This window comes from Atractosteus spatula, chromosome 23 (assembly GCF_055471065.1).
Source record: "Atractosteus spatula isolate fAtrSpa1 chromosome 23, fAtrSpa1.hap1, whole genome shotgun sequence".
NCBI lineage: Eukaryota > Metazoa > Chordata > Actinopteri > Semionotiformes > Lepisosteidae > Atractosteus > Atractosteus spatula.
In genome coordinates, this window is record NC_142728.1 from 17,037,244 (window position 1) to 17,056,156 (window position 18,913).

Below are 18,913 nucleotides of genomic sequence, written 5' to 3' on the forward strand. Positions count from 1 at the left end.
CTGCTGTGTGTTTATCGGCCCACCATCGCCAGGTGCGTGTGTGCATGTCCACAGAGGGGTCAGCGAGCTGCAGGCATTGTCACAGATACAATATCTCAAAGCGTGCTGGCGGCGCGGCGCTGGAGAGGGGCTTTCATCGCGTTCGTTTGAAAGGACGCTCTTATCGTGCGTGGAAATATTAAGGGCTGCTCGTTGTGTTTTGTCCAGTGACTTGTGTCTTGACAACATAATAGTTTCGTTACAGGCTCACCGGATTGGGTTTTGAGCTCTTTTCCACACCGGTTTAAACGATTGTGTTGTCAATGATCAGAACTTGTCTTAATAAGCACACAACATTAACTACCCGCGCGCCCTGACTCTGGAATACAGCAAGTCAAACAGATTTTTTTTTTTCAGAAATGATGCACTACACTGATAACGCTAAATGATCTACGCGAATGCGTTATGCAGACAGGGTATTTGCAGATCCACAACTGAATAATCATATCTCCCTCGTTTTTAATCTCACGACAGAGAAGAAAATGTTGAGGCAGGGCCATCCGAACCAGTCCCAGAATACACTACAAAAGCTTTCACACCACACGACAAGCAATTAGGGTTTAAAAAAGACGGATCAACCGTCCGTTTTTAACAGTTTTGCTAATTAAATTATCTAATAAAATCGGAACATTTTCAAATGGGTAAAATCGCATCGTAAACGGCGCTATAATTTAGTTTTATAATGCATTGAGACACGTTTCTTTGTGCTTAGCAGTCAATTAGCAAACAGCTCCACAACAGCTGAGCGTGAACTACGAGGCGGGCTGGTGTTTTGCTCCTAGAAGACGTGTCCATTTCACTTCGAAACAATTTTAAATTTCATGAAACGGTGGCCTGCGTGCATGAAAGTTGCCCTCTCTTCGCAAGAGCTCGTCGTCTGCTCTGGAGGCAGCTGGCACTAGTTGACGCTTAGGAGGCGGAACGCTGGAGTTACTCGACGGAGCGCACGAACACGGCGCACCAATCGCGTCCAAATGTCAGTAAACAGTCTAAGAAGTGACGCGTCCGGAGGAGGGGAGGGCGTATTCGTTCGCCTCAATCTCGGCCCCGGACTGCTCGAGCAGTGGGGCTCTGCATGGCACATTGACTTCGGAGCCCACTTTGGAACCTTTCGGCTCGACTTGCCCGGATTTACTGCAGCTGCTCGTTAATTTTCACCTCCCTGCAACAGTTCAGAGAGAGGAGGATTGAACGACAACTCCTGTCCCGGAGCGGCGCCGCAGACTGTCCATCGCCGCTCTGCCGTAGGAAACTTAAACCTCTGACAAACTTTAAATTAAGCAGGTGACGAACCCAGGCGGTGTTTTGCAAACCTTCTCTTTTGTATTTTTTTTAAACACTACAATTCTCGATTACGCTGTGGTGCGGTTCCCTGTGTCTGCTTCTGTAAACTAGCAACAACAGCGGCAACAATTCTAAAACACCCCGTACACTGCACAGCGGCACAAATAGGGGGAAAAAAACACTTTCTTGGTTTTATCGCAGTCTCTACCAGTAGTGCAGCGTGTCTTTAAGTGGGGTTTGGAAAAGAAGGCAGGTCTGTGACTCTACGTTGTTATGGATGTTGCAACAGGTCCCGAGTCGCTGGAAAGGTGCTTTTCTGCGAGGAATCAGTCCGATTGCTCAAAGATGTTGGACGGTATAAAACTAGAAGACCATCCCTTAAGATCAGGACAGGCTACGCTGGGAGTTCTGCTCGGTAAGCCCTCGTCTTGCCTTCCTCAGTTTTGTAAGCGCAGTCACGACCCGCAAGCATACACTCAAGCACCGCTTAGATGCTTTTGTTTTCCTTTCGCACTTTTTAGAGGACGGGGTAGTGGGTGAGAGGCTGGTTCCGCCGTGTCTTTCCACGGCCACCCGCCGCCGATGTCCAGCACGAGCGAACGGCACTTACTGAATTAGGGTGCTGGAGATCTGCTAACGCTGTAGGCTGATTCCGACCAGAATCCGTCCAGCTCTGACATGTAACTGTACCCCTTGAACTGGGACTCGGAGCTGTGAAGACTTTCCTGACTTTAACGTCAAAAGGACAGACCGCTGGTACGAGGCGAACATGTCCAGGCTCAATTTAAATTCAGTTTAAACGACGGGCAGCTGTTTTTAGAACAGTTTCGCTCGAATATTGCACAGGGCACACATAAGCATGGACAGGAGAGGCTCACTCTGTCGTGGCATTGTGCTGCATTGCATTCGGGGTGTCTCTCCCCGTCGGCAGCCACCCGTGGAATATTTCCGTGGTTTGAAGTTCGCTACCTGGGGGGCCAAAATGGACTTAAATACATCCAGCCACTCGAAGCCGCGGCGACACCTGAAATTGCACCTATGCAAGATAATCCGTGCGTGCAATTTCACGCATTAGGCGTTGTGTAAACCCATTCCAGAAATGAGCTGTCTTTGTGAGAATGTTTATTCACCGCGACATGTCAGCTGAATATTATGAAACGTCCAACCCCACCCCCCCACACACACAGGTTGTTAAATTGTTCAAAAAGAGGGGAAACAGAGTTTTACAGGACGGCAGAAGGCCTCGCTCGGGTTGTTTCGCCCCAAGCCCAGCTGCGCCAGCTCCTGGGGAGAGCTGTGCTTCTGCCCGCCCCCGGTGTAAGGTGCTGTGTGTGTGCCCGGCAGGGACGGAGTGCCCTCACCCGGCGGTGTGCGAGGGCTGCCAGCGGCCCATCTCCGACCGCTTTCTGATGCGCGTCAACGAGTCGTCCTGGCACGAGGAGTGTCTGCAGTGCGCCGTGTGTCAACAGCCCCTCACCACGAGCTGCTACTTCCGGGATAGGAAACTCTACTGCAAGCACGACTACCAACAGTAAGGACGGCGGCTTTTCCGTGATTCTGTCAGATGTGTTTTGAAAATGTGTGCATGCCCCTCCGTGCGCTCAGTTGCTGGTTTTAAAAAGAAACTCGGGCTGGAACTGGCGTTGAGAGAACGGCCCTGACTGCTTCGTTTCGCGTGTCTTTTTATTCATCTATTTCGTTTCTGTATAGAAAAAAAAATTAACATTTTATTTGTACGGGCAGCTTATTTGTTTTTCCATGTTCCTTTGCTTTTGAAGTGAATTTGCGGGAGCTTGGATTTTTTCAAACCGTTGCTTCAAAACAGTTTTTGATCTCATCGCAGGCAGAGTGTTTTTTAAGCGGTGTGAAAGAAGCCAAATGAATTTATTATCAAGGGGAAAGGATGGTTTTGACTTCTATACGTAGTCTTAGTGTCTCGAGCCTTTAGCTGATCTTTTCCTTTGTTATATTCAGTCGTTCGGAATAAGGCCACGATTCGAAAATGAAAATGCAAAATAAAAGTGTTTAGATTTCCTTGGACTTGCAATCTTTAGTTAAAACAACGAAGAGGAAACGCATAAATGACCCTAGTTTATCACAAGTCTGTGTTTGACGGACCGAATCATTAATTATGATACTACTTTCTTGCTTGTTCGCTGTCCTGCTCGCTTTTGAAAAAGGAACAGAGGTTCGCTGTCGCGCCCTTTCGTTTCTGTAGGTCGGTGGAAAAGTCACGCCACGGCTTTGCTCTTATTTATTAATTTCGCAGTTCATAAAATCTGGTAGGACTTTTCGTCCTGGAAACGATTCTCCGCAGCTTGGAGGTGCAAATTCACCCAAGCGCTGTTATGAAACCACTGTTACCAAAAAAAAATAGCCCTGCTTTTCTCCCGGTTTCTCAGTAATAACACGATCATCTTTTTTTTTTTTGCAAGGAGGCCTAAATATTTTCCTCTCTGGCAGTGCTAAGCAAAAATATATTCATTTATATATTTTGCATTCGTCTTTAAATAACTCATAAGGAAAGCCTTAAGATAAATGTGAGCTGGGTGTTGGGCGCGGGCTGGGTGTTTCTGGTGCCGAGACGCGCGGGGGCCAGGAGCTCTCGGCTCCTTTGTATCGGAGGGATCCAGCGCGACTCGGTGGATCCGCTGTTCGATCATCTGTGACCACTGTAGCTTCGACTGCCCGCCGAGCCCTTCTGGGGAGCGACTGCAGAGCAGAGGTCGTGGGCGTCACAAACGGAAGAGGGGGGGAAAAGGAGCTCCAAAGAAATCACAGAAGCTTTAAATTCAACACTAATCTATATACGAGACTATAAATTTAAACAATGTAAATATATTTTCAGTACTGGCTTAGGTGCTGAGTTATGTATCTTGATGGTTACAGAATAAATCCACAGTATGGAAATTCGAGGTCAGTGCATATTTATTTAGCCAAAAGCGCTGCACGATATGAAAACGTCAGTTCAGAAATAGACCCTTTTTTAAATATTACATTTATGTGGTATATGACATATATCGAATGACGTGGTATTTGCTTGCCTGTTTCTTTTTGAGATTTTTTTTTCATATTTACTTCAGAAAAAAAAAACCGATAAGCGATTCCCTTTAATTCTTTCAATAATTCACCATGAGATCATTGCACAAACGCGGAGTCGCGGCCCTTCTGAGACAAGTTAACAATGGTGCCCGACCCCGGCACAGATAAGGCGACTGACGGACGACAGACTGACTGCTTTGATTTACCATACAGTCTGTGGACATAAACAAATAATTTAATGAGAATCGACGAAATATTCGGGGTCATCGCACGGCAGTTTGGTTGGTTGTTTTTTTTCGTAAGGAATAATACTTTTATATTTTGAATCGCTTGGAAATATGCGAGTTTGTGATTTTACACCCGCCCGCATTGATTACGAATTGTAATGTACGGGCCAGATACACGAGTTGCATCAATTGCTTAGATTTTTGTAGTTTTCTTTGTGTTTTGCTGACGCTTGGACAATTATTCGACTGCCAGCTGAAACGCTTCATGTTCCGCGCAACAGATAGCGCAAAGGGATGCTGTGCTTTAATTCCTGTAATTCGTTGGTATAAAACGCTTTTTACAAGGTTACGTTCCAAGTTTAAACAAACTCTCTAAAATGCCCAAGTGAAAATTCGTCTTGTTTTGTGTTTTGCACAGTAAAGAAAAAATGTGTGGCGCATAGCGCGTTAGTCCCCCATATTCTGATTTTTATATAATTATTATTTTAAATAAAAGCCATTATTATTATTATTATTATTATTATTATTATTATTATTATTATTATTATTATTATTAAGTTCTGTGAAGGTGGTCGACACAAAATCGCCTTTCCACTAAGAATTTTTTTATATGTCACATCCCCACAATCTCTTAATTTCCTAATAAAAAAAATATTTATATATTTAAACTATGAATAGTTTTTGTCTTCTGTAATGAAGCCGTCCATCGAGAAATAAAGAAAATAAAGAAAGAAAGAAGCAGAAATATGAATTCCTGTCGCGGCTGCCAGTGTTGGTGTTAATATCGCATCGCGGGTTTGATTTTATTTTTTTAAGCGTAATGGTTGATAGATATTCTGAGCAATCTGTTGTTTCACATATCTTAGCATGGTGAATAAATGTGTCTGCGGCGCAGCGGCGCCGCTTTCACGGTGAGATTGGTAGCGGCCAGAGCCGGGTGTATTTTGCAGTAGACCGAGTTGGGCCTGCACCGAGTTTAGGAAGTTGCTGTGATTCCTGCACCCTGTAGCTTCTCCAGAAACTGGCGGCTAGTTACACACACCAGTGGAGCGCTCGGGTTTTTCGTTTTGCGTGCTTTGAAACGTGTTTTACCTCGTTGTGTGACGAGATCCCGAGCAGAATGAGGACTGAAAGCCGAGTTTTCGCCCTGCGCGTTGGGCTCAGTGAGGTCTCTGGAGGCGGTCCTGTACAACGCGGCCCGGCCGCCGCCGCCGTGGGCGCGCTGGGCTTACAGCACCGCCGGAGCACCGGGCCAACGGCTCATTCCCACTGGCGTGAGAGAAACACGTCGGCATCAGGGGAGTAAACAGAGCAGTAGGGGTCAAATGCAATGCAAAACGACCAGAAGTGAAGTGAGTGAACTACATTATCAGGAGTAATTCAAATGGGATCGTTGTTACAATAGCTGCGGCGTGGTTTTAATGCTACACGTCATAATCACTTATGCATTTTTCATTCAGTATCATTAAGGTGCCCGTGGCCCTTGTGCCAACTGTTTCAGGTGGAACGCCGTGCAGACGCAGGCGGATGAAGCCGAGAGCGCAGCGCGCTGTCTGCGGGCCGAGGCGGCCTGGGTGCCCCCCGTCCCTGCTCCCGGCGGGGGCGCTTCACGCCTGTCACAGAACTTTAAGGGCCTTTGTGCCGGCGGTTTAAACACCGCCGCTTCAATCACCGGGACATTACAGCTCCCAGCCAGAAGCTTTGCCGCAAACAATGAGCGACAACCATCGCTTTGCGTCACGTTCTGTTGGCGACACGGCCGCGAGGAGCGAGCGGCAACAATGTCCGTTTTCATAGCTGCGGCCCCAAATTCCGTTGCTGTGGAGACGCCAGCAAATGCTGACACATTGCAAATATTGCTCCGGGTTGAGTGTGCCGCGGAGGTGCGCGTCCTGCTGTATGATTTCTGTCCGGTTTATTCTGGGCGATGTTTGCCCGGGCGCTGCGTGGGTCTGTCCGGCTGGCTGTCCGTCCCGGGAGTTACACACGCCGCACAAGCAGAAGCAGATGCGCCCCCCGGAGAGTCAGAGATGGGGGGGGGTGGGGGTACACGGCCTGGTTTTGGGGTCATAGCCGTGGGGTTCCCTTTAATTTTCTGTCTTGTGCGCGGAACCTCTCTGAGCAGGCTGGACGTTTTCACGCCTTGAAAGTTCTCGCAATACAAACCCGAGATAGCAGAAATAAAAACTTCATCTTCAAATACAAAACCAAGAGCCGAGTCGTCTTTTTTTTATCACGCTCTGTTCTTTCCGAGTTAGTTCAGGGATAAACCCGAGTGTATCCCTTGCAAATGGGCGAGGAGACGCGGGGTACACTTAGTGAAGCGCGTCAAGCAAAATCTGTTTTATACTCAAGGCGATTTCACCGTTTATCGTTTTTGACGATTTTATTTTTCATTCAAGAAAATGAATGATCAAATAAAATTGGACTCTTAGTCCAAAAAAAACGCATCAACGTGACGTGTGGCTACTTTTAAAAAAATCAAATAATTAAAATATACGGCCTATAAATTGTGATATTTGATTTTTGTTTTCTGTATTTTTGTACCATTTTAATTCGCGCTCTAAATAAAATGCGCGCTCGCGTTTTTAAATCTGTAGTGTCCTGACTTCGCGTCCATCCGCTGCGCGGGGGGGAATCGGAGGTTTTGGAGCTGAGGTGAGCTTAGCCTGTGTCTGCTGATATCACTGATACAACCGGCCGCTCATCAGAAGAGCGTTAAAATTAACGCTGCCGAATCCAAATCCACTTCGCAACAGATCTCTACCTGAAGGTATGAGAAGCAACGAAATACGAAAGTATTTGTCGCGTTTTTAGCGCCTCGTGTATGTACACACACCGCCCTATTTTAATATTTGCTGTGATGGAATACTTAGTGTTGTGATTCACACCTTTTTGACTTTTATGACATTAATTTAGGATGCATTAGTCAGCCCACAGGCTGCTGCTGGCTCGGGCGCCCTTGTGCTTGAGATCGCAGCTCCCGCTAATTACATTCCTGAAGAGCTGCGAAAGACCTGCTCTGTTATTGCGAGTATTATAAATCACAGATTCTCTGAAATACATATATCCACTCGATTTCCGCTGCCTCGCCTGACTTTGTGCGGAAGCTCCCCACTTTTGTTTTAACGAAATATATATATATATATTTTAAATTCCGTCGCATTTCCCCCCAATGTTTGGTGGAGCTGAGAGACGTTATTGTGAAATTGGTTTCTGAACCTGGGTGACAATACGTGTGAATAAGTTCTAAATCCGTGACAGCAGGCTCGAGTCCTCTTTACCGTTTGTGTTTTACTCTGGTGAAGAGGAATGTCTGATCACAGTTTCTTGACATGATGAGCGCAGTTTTCGTTTGTGCACAAACTCAATTTAATTCTGGTCAGCCAGCTTTTAGGGTCACCTTGACACCCAGCGTGAAAGAAACAACAAACTAAAAAACTAACATCAGCGTCACTAGAGCCTTTTTTTTTCTTTTGAAAAATGAAAAATTGTAGGCGGGTTTTCCAGCCCGCCGCGATACAAAAAAAAAAAGGTGTTTTAATGCATTCTTTGTGTTGTGTAATTTTATCGTGTTTATTAATAGGTTTGTATAAATTGCATTGCATTGTACTGCACTCTGAGACTGACCCACGCAACGTGCACCACGAATGAAATTCAGTGAATCCCAGCGTTTGCGTCCGCATGTCAGCTTCTGTATTCAGGTGTGTGGATGATCTTCCAGCCAGACCCCAGCCGGAGCAGACAGACAGAGGCGATATAATAATTACAACAGCGTCGCGGTGCTGGCGCTAACACAGCCCATCAATACTGAAGCCGGACAGACAGTATGGTCACTGACAAAGTGACAGTGTCTGTACAACCCGACAGGCCCGTGTCAGTATTCGTCAGTGTGATGTTCTACATTGGCAGGGAGTCGAATGTATAACCACAGACTTTGCTTTTTTTTCCGGACAGTTTTATGAATTTAGATAATCGCATTCTGTCATCACCGGGTTAAACGCGTGGGAAGGTGACGCATTAGAAACCTCGTGTGACAACAGGAGCTCAAGGGCAGCGCTTGTGTGTGCAAGATGATCACCCTGTCCTCTCGTGTGTAGAGTGAACGGTGTCGAGATAAAATTACCACAAAGTGAAAAAATATATATCATTACAGGGAAATTATTCTTGCGGTTTTTATATTCAAACGAATAAATTGTTTGATTTTCATATCTTTTCCCCGCCATCTTTAAAATCTTTTGCGGATGAATTTTAATCTACAGCAAAAAAAAAACAACAAACGAAAATCGTTTAATGAATGGTTCAAAAAGAACGACACGGTGAAATACGACAAGCTATATCTACTCTCGATCATTTTCACCTCTGTGGAGGATCTGGGAGGGAGAAGGTTAGCGTTCGGCTTTCCAAAAACCTTTAATTATCAGCTGACGGAACTCGTCCCTGTGAAAGTATATGGAAGTTCTCCCAGTGCTGGGAATTTCGGGGAAATGCGGAGCGGCTTGGGAGGTTACCCGAGGTAAACACCGGGCTAGCGGTGTGGGGTATCGCCTCAGCAACTGTAAGAGATGTCGTGTGAAAATTGGACTGGAATTACGGCTCCCCCCCGGGAGGTCTGGGCTTGTGCTGTGACTTCGGTTATGTGGCGTTAGAAGTAGGTTAATGCCGTGTAAGAGAGGTGGGGTTTTTTTTTTTTGCAGAGTTAACTGAGAAGACGAGAGCCGCTCGTTTTTCGTGATTCAAAGGAATGCGAATTCATTTCTGGAGCTACAGGGTGAGGCTCCAGAGCCGGCGAGAGCCCCTGTTGTGTGACGGAAACGCGCCGGCTCTGTTTCAGTCGCGGTCAGGCTTTTGCGCGGAAGCAAGTTCACGTGTGTAAGTTGTCCTTCGTGTAACAAGGTGTACAGTATCCAGGTAACCGTGCAGTTCACCACAGTGAAATCACAGTCAAGATGAAAACGCTGCTCGGAATTATATGCGCCCCTCCCGCTGTCCTGGGCCGCAGACCAATTTTATAGATAACATTAGCGTTTCAGGACAGGGGCTCAATAAAGCTGCATTCCTCTCCATTGTTCTGGCTGGAGAAGATTAATTTCTGTTTCAAATGCAGTGCAGTTATGAAAGCAGAAGAGCGTGTACGGATCCCGCTCGGTAAAGACGAGCCTGAAGGGGTACTGGTGGTTTCCCGATTGCCGGAGGTCTGAGGGGAAGCGGCGTTAAACTGCGACGATCCAAACCAACTTTCTCAGACGCTTCTCCGAGTCTGAAGGGCGTTTGCCCCCCCGGGCTGTTGCGATTGCAGAGACGTGAAGACGTTTCTCAGTTTCTCATCTTACAGAAATAACAGGCGAGATTCAGCTCAGGAGCAGCTCCCTCTTCGCTTGCTCCGCGGGACGGCCTGGTGATTCGGGCCCTGTGCCAGCTCCCGAGCCCAGCTCCCCCCGAGTGAAAACATCTGTACAGCGTCGTCCTTTCAGCACTTGCCCCCACTAACTGCCCCACCACTACCACCCATCTACCCCAACCTGCGCAGGGAAGCACAGAGACGTGTCGTCTCAGAAACAAAATGAAAACACGGGTTTGAAAGAGCAGGTAGCTGTTGGGGACGGAGAGTGACACCTTGTTGTATCTGGCCGCTCTGGCTCATTAATGTCTAATTAGATCAGTTAGTGGGGTGGGCAGTTAGTGGGGGGGGATAACACGATCTGTGCGCAGCTGTGCGTCTGCAGAATCACTGTGACCAAGACGCCCCCACGCTTCACTCGGGTGCTGTTCGTGGGGTCATTTACCTGACCTCTGCAAGCCCGGCGACTTGTCCGAGCCCAATCCCCGCTGTTTTACCCACGCACCCCACTCGTGCACCGGGGGTCTGCGTGGATAGCAAACACGACCCGGCACGCGATGTCTGTCTGTTCCGGCCCGACTCGACCCGCGCACCAACCACGAGGGGCCGGAATACAACCTGGGGGGGTTTAGTGAGTGGAACATCTCCCCCACCTCCCCCGTTTGTAACGTTTCGTAACGGTAACGCCAGTCTCGGTGGAGGGCGACGCTGGTGGCCGTGGGATCTTCCCGTGTGGAGAGGAGAGGGTTCCTCTGCTGAGATCCACAGCAGACCGAGCGCCGCCCTCAGTTCAGTAATATTTCCTCTTGGCCTGGCTCCTCGCTGAGCAGGGCAGGCAGAGGCTGGACGTGTTCCCCAGTAAGGAAGTATTGGGTTTTATACCAACACTGTGCTCAAGCTCAGAGCAGCCAGAGACGATTCAATAATCCATCATTCAGCGGTGTTAATCTCGCAGTTTTTTTAAACTGGCGAGACCTCTCCGTTTCTGTGTGTGCAGTGTTTATATACCTACATGCCTTTACACCCGTGAATGTTTATGAGTGTGTATATTGATGTCTGCGTGTCTGCGTGTCCAGGTTTTGTAGGGTTGTGTGGGCTGTCTGTGTGAGCTTGTGGTCCTTTATTTGAATGATAAGCAACATTTCCCAAAGCAATTTTCTTTTTTATTTACATTGATGTGCTTTATTTCTATAGGGTTATTAAATAATTCATATCTTTATTAAACAGAAGATAAACCATTGGATCCATAGAGTGAGCACAGTGCCTGTGAATGCCTCCATTCAGTCTGTGTCAGAGGAAACTGCTGCAGCTGATAAACACTTTCATGAGAATGAGATGCAAATTGAAAATTTTTATTACTTTCTGGCTTATTTAACATTTACAGAACTACACTGCTCAGGATGGAAGATGCCTTTTAGTATTATACAAAATCTACATCTTCTACTGAATGTATCAGTTAATGATACTGATTTTTATATTTGGTATTAGACATTTTAAATAATAACAAAACAACCTCTCTTTGTTTCTGTGTGCTGCTGGCCTGGCTGTTTGCCTCTTGTTTCGTAAATATGTCAAATATTTAAAATATTAATCTACTCTGAATATGCAAATCTTTTGACGCGTTTTGTTTACTGGAAAAAAAAAAGCACGATCGATACATCTTGCTGTAAAGTAGGAACCTTCTTCTCCTGCCTGCTCTGCTGTGATGAAAGTGCAATGCAAAGGCAGATCCGGGCCTTTCCTGCAGACAAGGTCCAGTTCCATCGGTCCTGGTCCGGAGGGCTGCTGTACAGCAGGGTCCCCAGCCCCTGCAAGTCAACTGCAGCCTCACAGCTCAGGGGAATTCATGTTTAATTTCACCAATATAGCCTTTTACTTCCGGTCTTCAGCTGTGGTTGAACTGGAGGGACTGGGACCCCTGTAGTATCCAGTCTATGAGCTTCATTTCACTTCAAGCTTGACGCATGAACACGGCTAAGGGCTCCGCAGCGGCCCCTACTGGTGGGGGGTAGGCACTGCAGGTCAGGTTGAAGTCGACTGGGCTGAAAGCAGCACTTCCTGGGACAGGGGATGTTTCTAGATGGGGAGGCACTTACACCCCCCTCTCAGTTCATGGCCGTGACCCAGAGCGCTGACAGGCAGGGGCCGCGGCACAAAATGTCCGAAAAATACAGGGACGCTCAGCGGAGCGGGGTGGCTCAGCCCGAGAGCGGAGCTCGCGGCCTGCGTGTCGTGTGGCTTCGCGGGCCAGCCCAACGGGGAGAGCGCTCCGGTCCCGGGCGGCTGGCTGAGCCTGGGAGTGCGGGCGAGAGGAGCTGAGGCGTGTAATTTGCTGGTAGCCACAGTTCAACCCCACTCCCGTCCACCCTGCACTTAGCGAGCGACTGGAACACGCCGCTCACGCAGATCGACAATGGTGGAATCCAGCCGGGAGCTCCTGACAATGTGCTTTTCATCACCAGGCTGTGCACTTCAGAGAGTCTCTCGTGGCGAAGCCTGGAGCTGCCCTCTAATGTTTCCATCTTCTCCTCTTTCCAACATGAGCGCTACGTATGGAAAACCCCAAATTACATCTCTCATCTTCTGTTCCTTTTTCTCCATATTTCTCTGCTGCTGTGAGAGAGAGGGAGACGAGTGTGCAGGAAGGCAGGGGAAGGACTGAGCTGCAGGGTTTGGCCGTTTCATCAGCCTGCTTGGAAGGTTCCATCTCTGTCGTGCTCGTCCTGTGTCATTCGATGCCAGAAATAACACAACCCTCCTCCCCAAAGAGCTATAAGGGTTTTGGGATGAATGTTTATTTGTTAATAATGTACTTTAAAGAGCCCACTCTTGACCCCGGGCCTGGAGAAAGAATCCGTCTTCTTTCACGAGGAGGAACTCCAGCGAAGTTTGTAAATTCTCTGGGAAGGTGCAGCCGGAGCAGCCGGGAAGGGAAGTTTGCTTTAACTACTGCAGCTGCTGGGAATCACTGTTTACACGGAGCCACTTGTAGCTGGAGTGGCGGCTTTCTTAAAACGACAAGATCAAGCTGACAGCTTTCTCCCTTACGGTTTTCGCTCCTTTTAAGTTTTGGAGATTAAACCTGAAACTCGAAGTAGACCAAAACAGGGCCCCTCAGATTCATAGTTGGCAAGCAATTATTTCACTTGGAGTGATAACGTGTTCTAGATTTGGAAAATACAAACCGTTAGTAAAGCTGTTTTTGCCTGTGTCTAGATTTCAGAGATCGATTTAAATTAGATCTGAAAGGCATGGGTACCCTCTTTGTTTTCCGCGTTCTAAGGGTGAAGTTGAATCTTTTCTGAGGTTCAGGACAGGTGAAGTGTGTGCAGAAAGGAGAACGTTGGCGCGGCGCGGAGTAGCTCGCGGGCGGCGACGGTCGCAGGGCGAGAGCCGAGCTGCAGGCCTTGTGGCTCAGAGCCTGCAGCGGGAGCTGGCTGGGGCCGTCCTCAGCTCTCTCTCCCTCTCTCTCTCGCTCCTCACGGCTCCGTGTCAAGTGAGTCGCATGGCCATGCCAAGTGCTGATGCCCCAGGTAGCACCCAGACCACACATTCTGCACCTGCCCGGCACACGGGTGGAACAGCCCCAGTTTGCGCCGTGCACCTCAACTGCCCCCGCCGGTAGCGCAGCTCCGGCTGCGTCTCGGGAGAGCCTGGGCTGATTCCACCCCATTAGGATCACAGCCAGCGCTGCTGGAGTGATGGTTTTTTTGGAAAAGCAATTACAGATAGGCAGGTCTTTGAGTGCGGGAGAGACATTTTAAAGGATCTGTCTTTCTTTGAGTGTGCTCTCATCCGGAGGCCCTCGCACGCTTTTTTTTTTGCGGGCTTTTTTTTGTTTCAGAGAAGAAAAAAAAACACGCTTTCCGTCTTTTCCGGGGAAGGGAACGTACAGAGATGTTCTGGCTGCACCTGATGTGAGTCGCAGGTGGCACGTCGTGAAAGAGTGAAAGCACTCCAGTCTTGTTTTTCTTCTTCTTCTAATCAGATTAGGTTACAAACACCAGTATTCCAGGGCCAGCTGATTGACAGAGATCTGTACTTTTATCACAGAGTGTGACACTAAGCCCTCTTGTCCTTTGTCCCGGCTGGAGGACTGGCGGAAACATGCCGTCCTAATCCCCTTATTCGTGTCGGCCGCAGAAAGGGGAGGAGGAGGCCGAGTCCGCTGGGGCTTCGATTATGCCGCCTTCCCCTCCACGGCCGACTGACCTCCGTCCTGATCCGATGAGGCCGTTGTTGTCTCTTCCCGGCCCCCGGCGATCGGGCGGATGGCGGCGACCGGCGGGCGCAGCCTGCGTGTTTCCACTCGGATCTTTTCCAGGCTCGAGCTCCTGGTCCCGCCCCCTCCAGCCCGCTGGAGAGGCAGCCCTCTGCAAGGTTTCGGATCGTGGGGCGACACTGGTAGAGTGGAAGGCAGGGGTGTCCAGTCTTTGTCTTGGGGGGCCTGTGTGTCCGCAGGTATTCAGTCCAGTAAAGCAAAACCAGCTCACTCCTGGATCAACTGGACCGATTTCACAGCTTCTTCAGGGGGCTGCTGGTGCTTTCAAGAGACCTGGACACCCTGCAGACACACCAGACCCCTGGTCTAAAGGATGTGCCGGTCAGTACTTCGCTGCTGCTAAATTCAAACACTTCTGGGGCTCTGTTGCTTTGTGTTGTTGTTCTTGGTCTGCATTGCAGGGAGGCGAGGGGGGGGGAAGTATTCTCACACTCGTGCACAGGATCATGTTTTCCCCGGCTCTGGTCTTACCTGACAGTCTGTACCTGTGCAGTGCACTTTGTAACACTAGAAGCACTTCATGAAGGTGTTTTCTGCGCTTATGTAGGCTTGGCCTTGCACCTCGAATCGTCTCGTAAATAGTGTCTTTGGAAAGGAGCCAATTTCTCAACAATAAGTTGCAAAATACTGCCTGTGCATGACTGACAGCACTGCAGCACATTACTGGTCAATCAAAGAGATGTGTTTCCTGCGGACAGGAAGGACGCAGGGGGAGGGAGGGGAGACAGGGAAAGTGGCAAGAGCCCCATGCTCTTGTTTGCTAAGGGAGAGTGAGAGGCCGGGAGGCTGGGGGCTCGTGTTCTTGTGCTGTTAAATGGACTGGGGGCTGCGGTATGCAAAAAATCCAATTAACAGGGACACCAGGAGGACACGAGTGGAAAGCGAGAGTGTTGTGGGAGTCAGAAACAAGCAACCCACTCAGGCAGCTGAAGCTGATGCCTCGGCTTATTTCAAGACAGCTGGATGAGATACTACTGTAGGTTCAGTTAGCGTCTGACTAACAGACAGGCTACATGGGCCAAACGGCCTCCTCTTCTCTTAGAACTGCTCTTCTACTCTTAATACACTTTGCTCATTCTCTGGAAGAGCCCCAACATTCTCCTCTGTGTATGATCCACTGGTTTTATGGCCCCAGACCTCAGGGGCTTAAATTCCTTTGTGCTCGCAACTGTGGTAGGTTCCTTTGCTCCAGGAGTCCCCTGGGGTGCTTTATTTACTTGTCCAACTGTTTGGAAGTCTGTTAGACTAAAGATCAGATGCACTGAAACAAATCTTATTACTTTAACCAGCCCCACAAATTCTTGCTCAGCTTTTCTTCCATTGACCTCTTGTCAGTCAGAACTAATGTGCGCCGGGCAGGTGGGTCTCAGCCCCTGGCTCTTCTCTCCCCCTGTAAACCCTGCGCCTCTTTGCTGGCGTGCGTTTCTGCCTGCTGTCCCCCAAGACACGCTTGTCCTTTGCACCTCGGTCACACTCAGTCTCATCGCTGACAATAACTGCCCCTCCGAGCGGAGCAGGTCTTCCGTTCAAGCTGTCCGCTCGGTCGCGATATTCAGAAAAACCCTGATTCATTATATCCTACCTTTTCCCCACCAAATATTTCTGCGGCATTTAAAATTGAGGCCTCCTTTCAGCTGATGTTGAGTATGAACGTGAAGTCCGTTTTGAATTTTTGTATTTTACTTCTCCATTCCTGCCTGTAACAGTCTGTGTGAGCGTGCTTCCTAAGCCTTCTTTAAAACACCCGGAGCTCTCGGAGATGTGAGGATATAGCTTTTCAATGCCTCATGAGCATCAGACACCTTCGAGTTCAAGTGTCACCCCAGTGTTATCTCTTGGGCATGTGGCAACGTGGGGGCTCTTAAATATTTTGTCCATTTTGCCCTTTTAGCCAAACGGCCCGTAACTCATGAGAAGAAGACTGGCGAGCAGGGTGTCGTGCAGTAAAAACCAACAGCGCCGTTTTATTAGAAACCAGAAGATGTAGTGTGTTCTCCATCTATCAAAGCGGAGCCGGGCTCTGTGCTGGGGGGCGGCTCCTGAACCCGCGCCCAGCGGGCTGCCAGGGGCTCCGAGCCTGCGCTGTCCCCTCGGAGCGCGCCAGAGGGTTCTGTAAACTGCAAGAACAACATTTACGCCAGCGAGGGCTCCTCCGGACCCCCTCTGTTTGGCTCTTGCAGCTGATGTTAACTCGCTCTCTTGGCAAGAAAAATAACCTTCGGAGAAAACTCGGCAGATAGGGTTTCACTGTCTCCGAGACTCGCGGCCGGCCCCCCCGCCACCAGCTCAGATGATTTGTGCTTGGGGTCTCCTGACCCACGGGGGCTTCAGAACGAGGTAAAGGGAAATGTCTGGGGGGGGGGGGGGGCGCGGAGGAGGGAGGCGGGGGGGCGCACGAGAGTGGATGACCGATGGAAGACAGGGCAGATGTTTCCGATCAGCGGCTGCCCGGCGATGACAGGAAGAGCTCGTCACCAGACTGAGCGGCAGCGACCTCCCTCGACTCCCCCAGCGCCGGCCCTCACTCCTGCGGGGCGCGCGGGGGCCCCACACCGCGGGTCCGCCACCCCGAGATCCCGGCACATAAAACACGAGGACGAAGGGCAGAAGTCGCCTCCCCGTCAGGCCGCGATACCATCGTCTGCTCCTTCTGCTGCGTGCGCCGTTAATACTTCCCAGAACAGAGCCGCAATCCATCAGCCCAGCCGGGACAGCCGGTGACACAGGCACGCACGCCGCAGATCCCGGGACATGTCCCCGCCATCCCAAAATCATGCGATTGCAGAAAAAACATCTCGACGGCAATATCAAAGCATTTGGGGGGGGCAGATTTTTATTTCAGATTTCCCAGATTCGCGGAAAAACCAGACCTTCGCTTCCCCTCCTCCGGAGCTGTGTTGCTGTGTTGCTGTGTGAGAGCTCCAGGCTCATACAGGCCCCCTGCAGGAGCCACTCTCGGGCAGCAGAGGAAAGCTGGACCTGCGAGAGCAGATCTAGCCCGTTTGAATAACAGGGGCCTGAGGCCTGCAGGGGGCCGTGCAGTGGACAGTGGACAGGTGGGTCACTGTGCAGTGGACAGAGGACAGTGTGTTCTCTGTGCTGTGGACAGTGGACAGGAGGGTCACTGGACAGTGGGTAGTGGACAGGGTGCTCCCCGTGCAGTGGACAGTGGACAGGTGGGTCACTGGACAGTGGTTAGTGGACAGTAGGTCTCTGTGCTGTGCACAGGGGACAGGGAGCTCATTGTGCAGTGGACAGTGGACAGGTGGTGTCACAGTGCAGTGGACAGAGGACAGTGGGTTCTCTGTGCGCGGAATGAGTGACACATTGACCTGTCAATCCGTCGGACGAACTTTCCTGGCTGGGGCAGAGCAGCCTGAGCTCTTTCACTGCCCGCCTGCCACACGCGCTGCCACACGCGCTGCCACACGCGCTGCCCCTCCTGGGCGGACAGCGGCACGGGCACGCTGTCAGCCCTGCAGAGCCCCCCCACCTGCAGCCGGCCTTTCCAGGGCTCAGAAGGACGTGTCCCGGTGTGATTTTTATAAATAGCAAGCTTGTGGCGTGCCGTTGAATTTGCAGGGTGCGTGTGGAAGACGTGAGGTGTGGCAGTAGGCTGTTTGACTTGGCCCCTGCGGCGGGGTGTCTCCGCGCTGGCTGGGCCGCGGGCCCCGCTCTCTGAGGCGCGGATGTGAACGAGGCTGCGAGCTCATGGCAGCTGCAGGAGGAGTCTTCCTGCTCTCGGCCGCCTCGAGATCCCCTGGCTGTCATTCGTCACTGCGTTTCTCTCTCAGCCTCCCGAGTCCTGGCAGCTGGCTTTTTAAAAGTTTCAGTTTCATCGATTGCTAGAAAAAAAACAACCGGACATTTTAGGGGAAAAAAGACCTCACGCTCTCAGGAAGTCTGTTACTGTTTTGGTGGGCTTCAAACACTGAAAATCTAGTCAGCCCTAGCTGACATGCTTCGATCGATAATCAAATCGTCACTGAAAACTGTCCTGTTTTAAGATTTGAGGGCCTCAATATTCTCATATTCGTTTGTCCTATTTCTGTTTGCAGCAACAAAGCTGCAAAGTAAAGACGTACATGAATAAACAGTTAACAGCATCCGCCGTGTGCACGACATTCCTCAGGGGGCCTGGCTCTGCAGCGCCCCCTGCAGGGAGAGCAGGTTGCTGACAGACACGGGGCCCCCGTCCCGGCAGTGGGCCGCTGCGGGCTCAGGCGCAGGGTAAAGTGATCCCACCTTCACATGTCGCGCACCGCGGAGATCCGGAAACCCGAGTCGCGCTCTGGCGTTCTGATCGCAGCGTGACGGGCCGGCCTGGCCTGACCCGCAGCGCGCTCGGGCACGGGGGCTGGGGCCGCAGCGTGCGCGCTCTGCGCTCACACCTCTGCGCAGGCGCGCACTGCTACCTTGAGGCGTCTCCTGCCCCCCCCCACACACACCGACAGGAACACGGCCCGGTACGGCCTTGCGTCGGCGCGACGCCCGGCGGTTTCTTGTTCATCTTCCTCGTCCGTCTGGAAGCATGCCTCGCAGAAAAAAAAAAAACGGAACCCATTTTTTACTTCTTGCCTTTGCAAGAGCGCGGCCGTCCTGGAGGCTGTTGATATCCGCACAGGCCCGGAGAGAAGTGTAGTGTCCAGTTACTTCTCACTCCAGGCTGTCTGAGCTGCGGTCTGCCCTGCTCCTGCA

General features: G+C 50.3%; 1 protein-coding gene across 2 annotated transcripts in view; it reads left to right on the forward strand.

Moving 5' to 3' along the window:
- Window positions 1-1,025: 1,025 nt before the first annotated feature.
- LOC148816305 (LIM/homeobox protein LMX-1.2) overlaps window positions 1,026-18,913 on the forward strand; it is a 72,524-nt gene continuing 54,636 nt past the window's right edge. The window contains exons 1-3 of one of the 2 annotated variants that reach the window (XM_088940530.1): window positions 1,105-1,323; window positions 1,613-1,738; window positions 2,668-2,854. In XM_088940530.1, coding sequence (XP_088796656.1) covers window positions 1,669-1,738; window positions 2,668-2,854 — 257 coding nt within the window. In that variant the 5' untranslated portion in view covers window positions 1,105-1,323; window positions 1,613-1,668. Of the gene's footprint in view, window positions 1,739-2,667; window positions 2,855-18,913 lie in introns of both variants that reach the window. The other variant, XM_088940529.1, reaches the window with a different exon arrangement.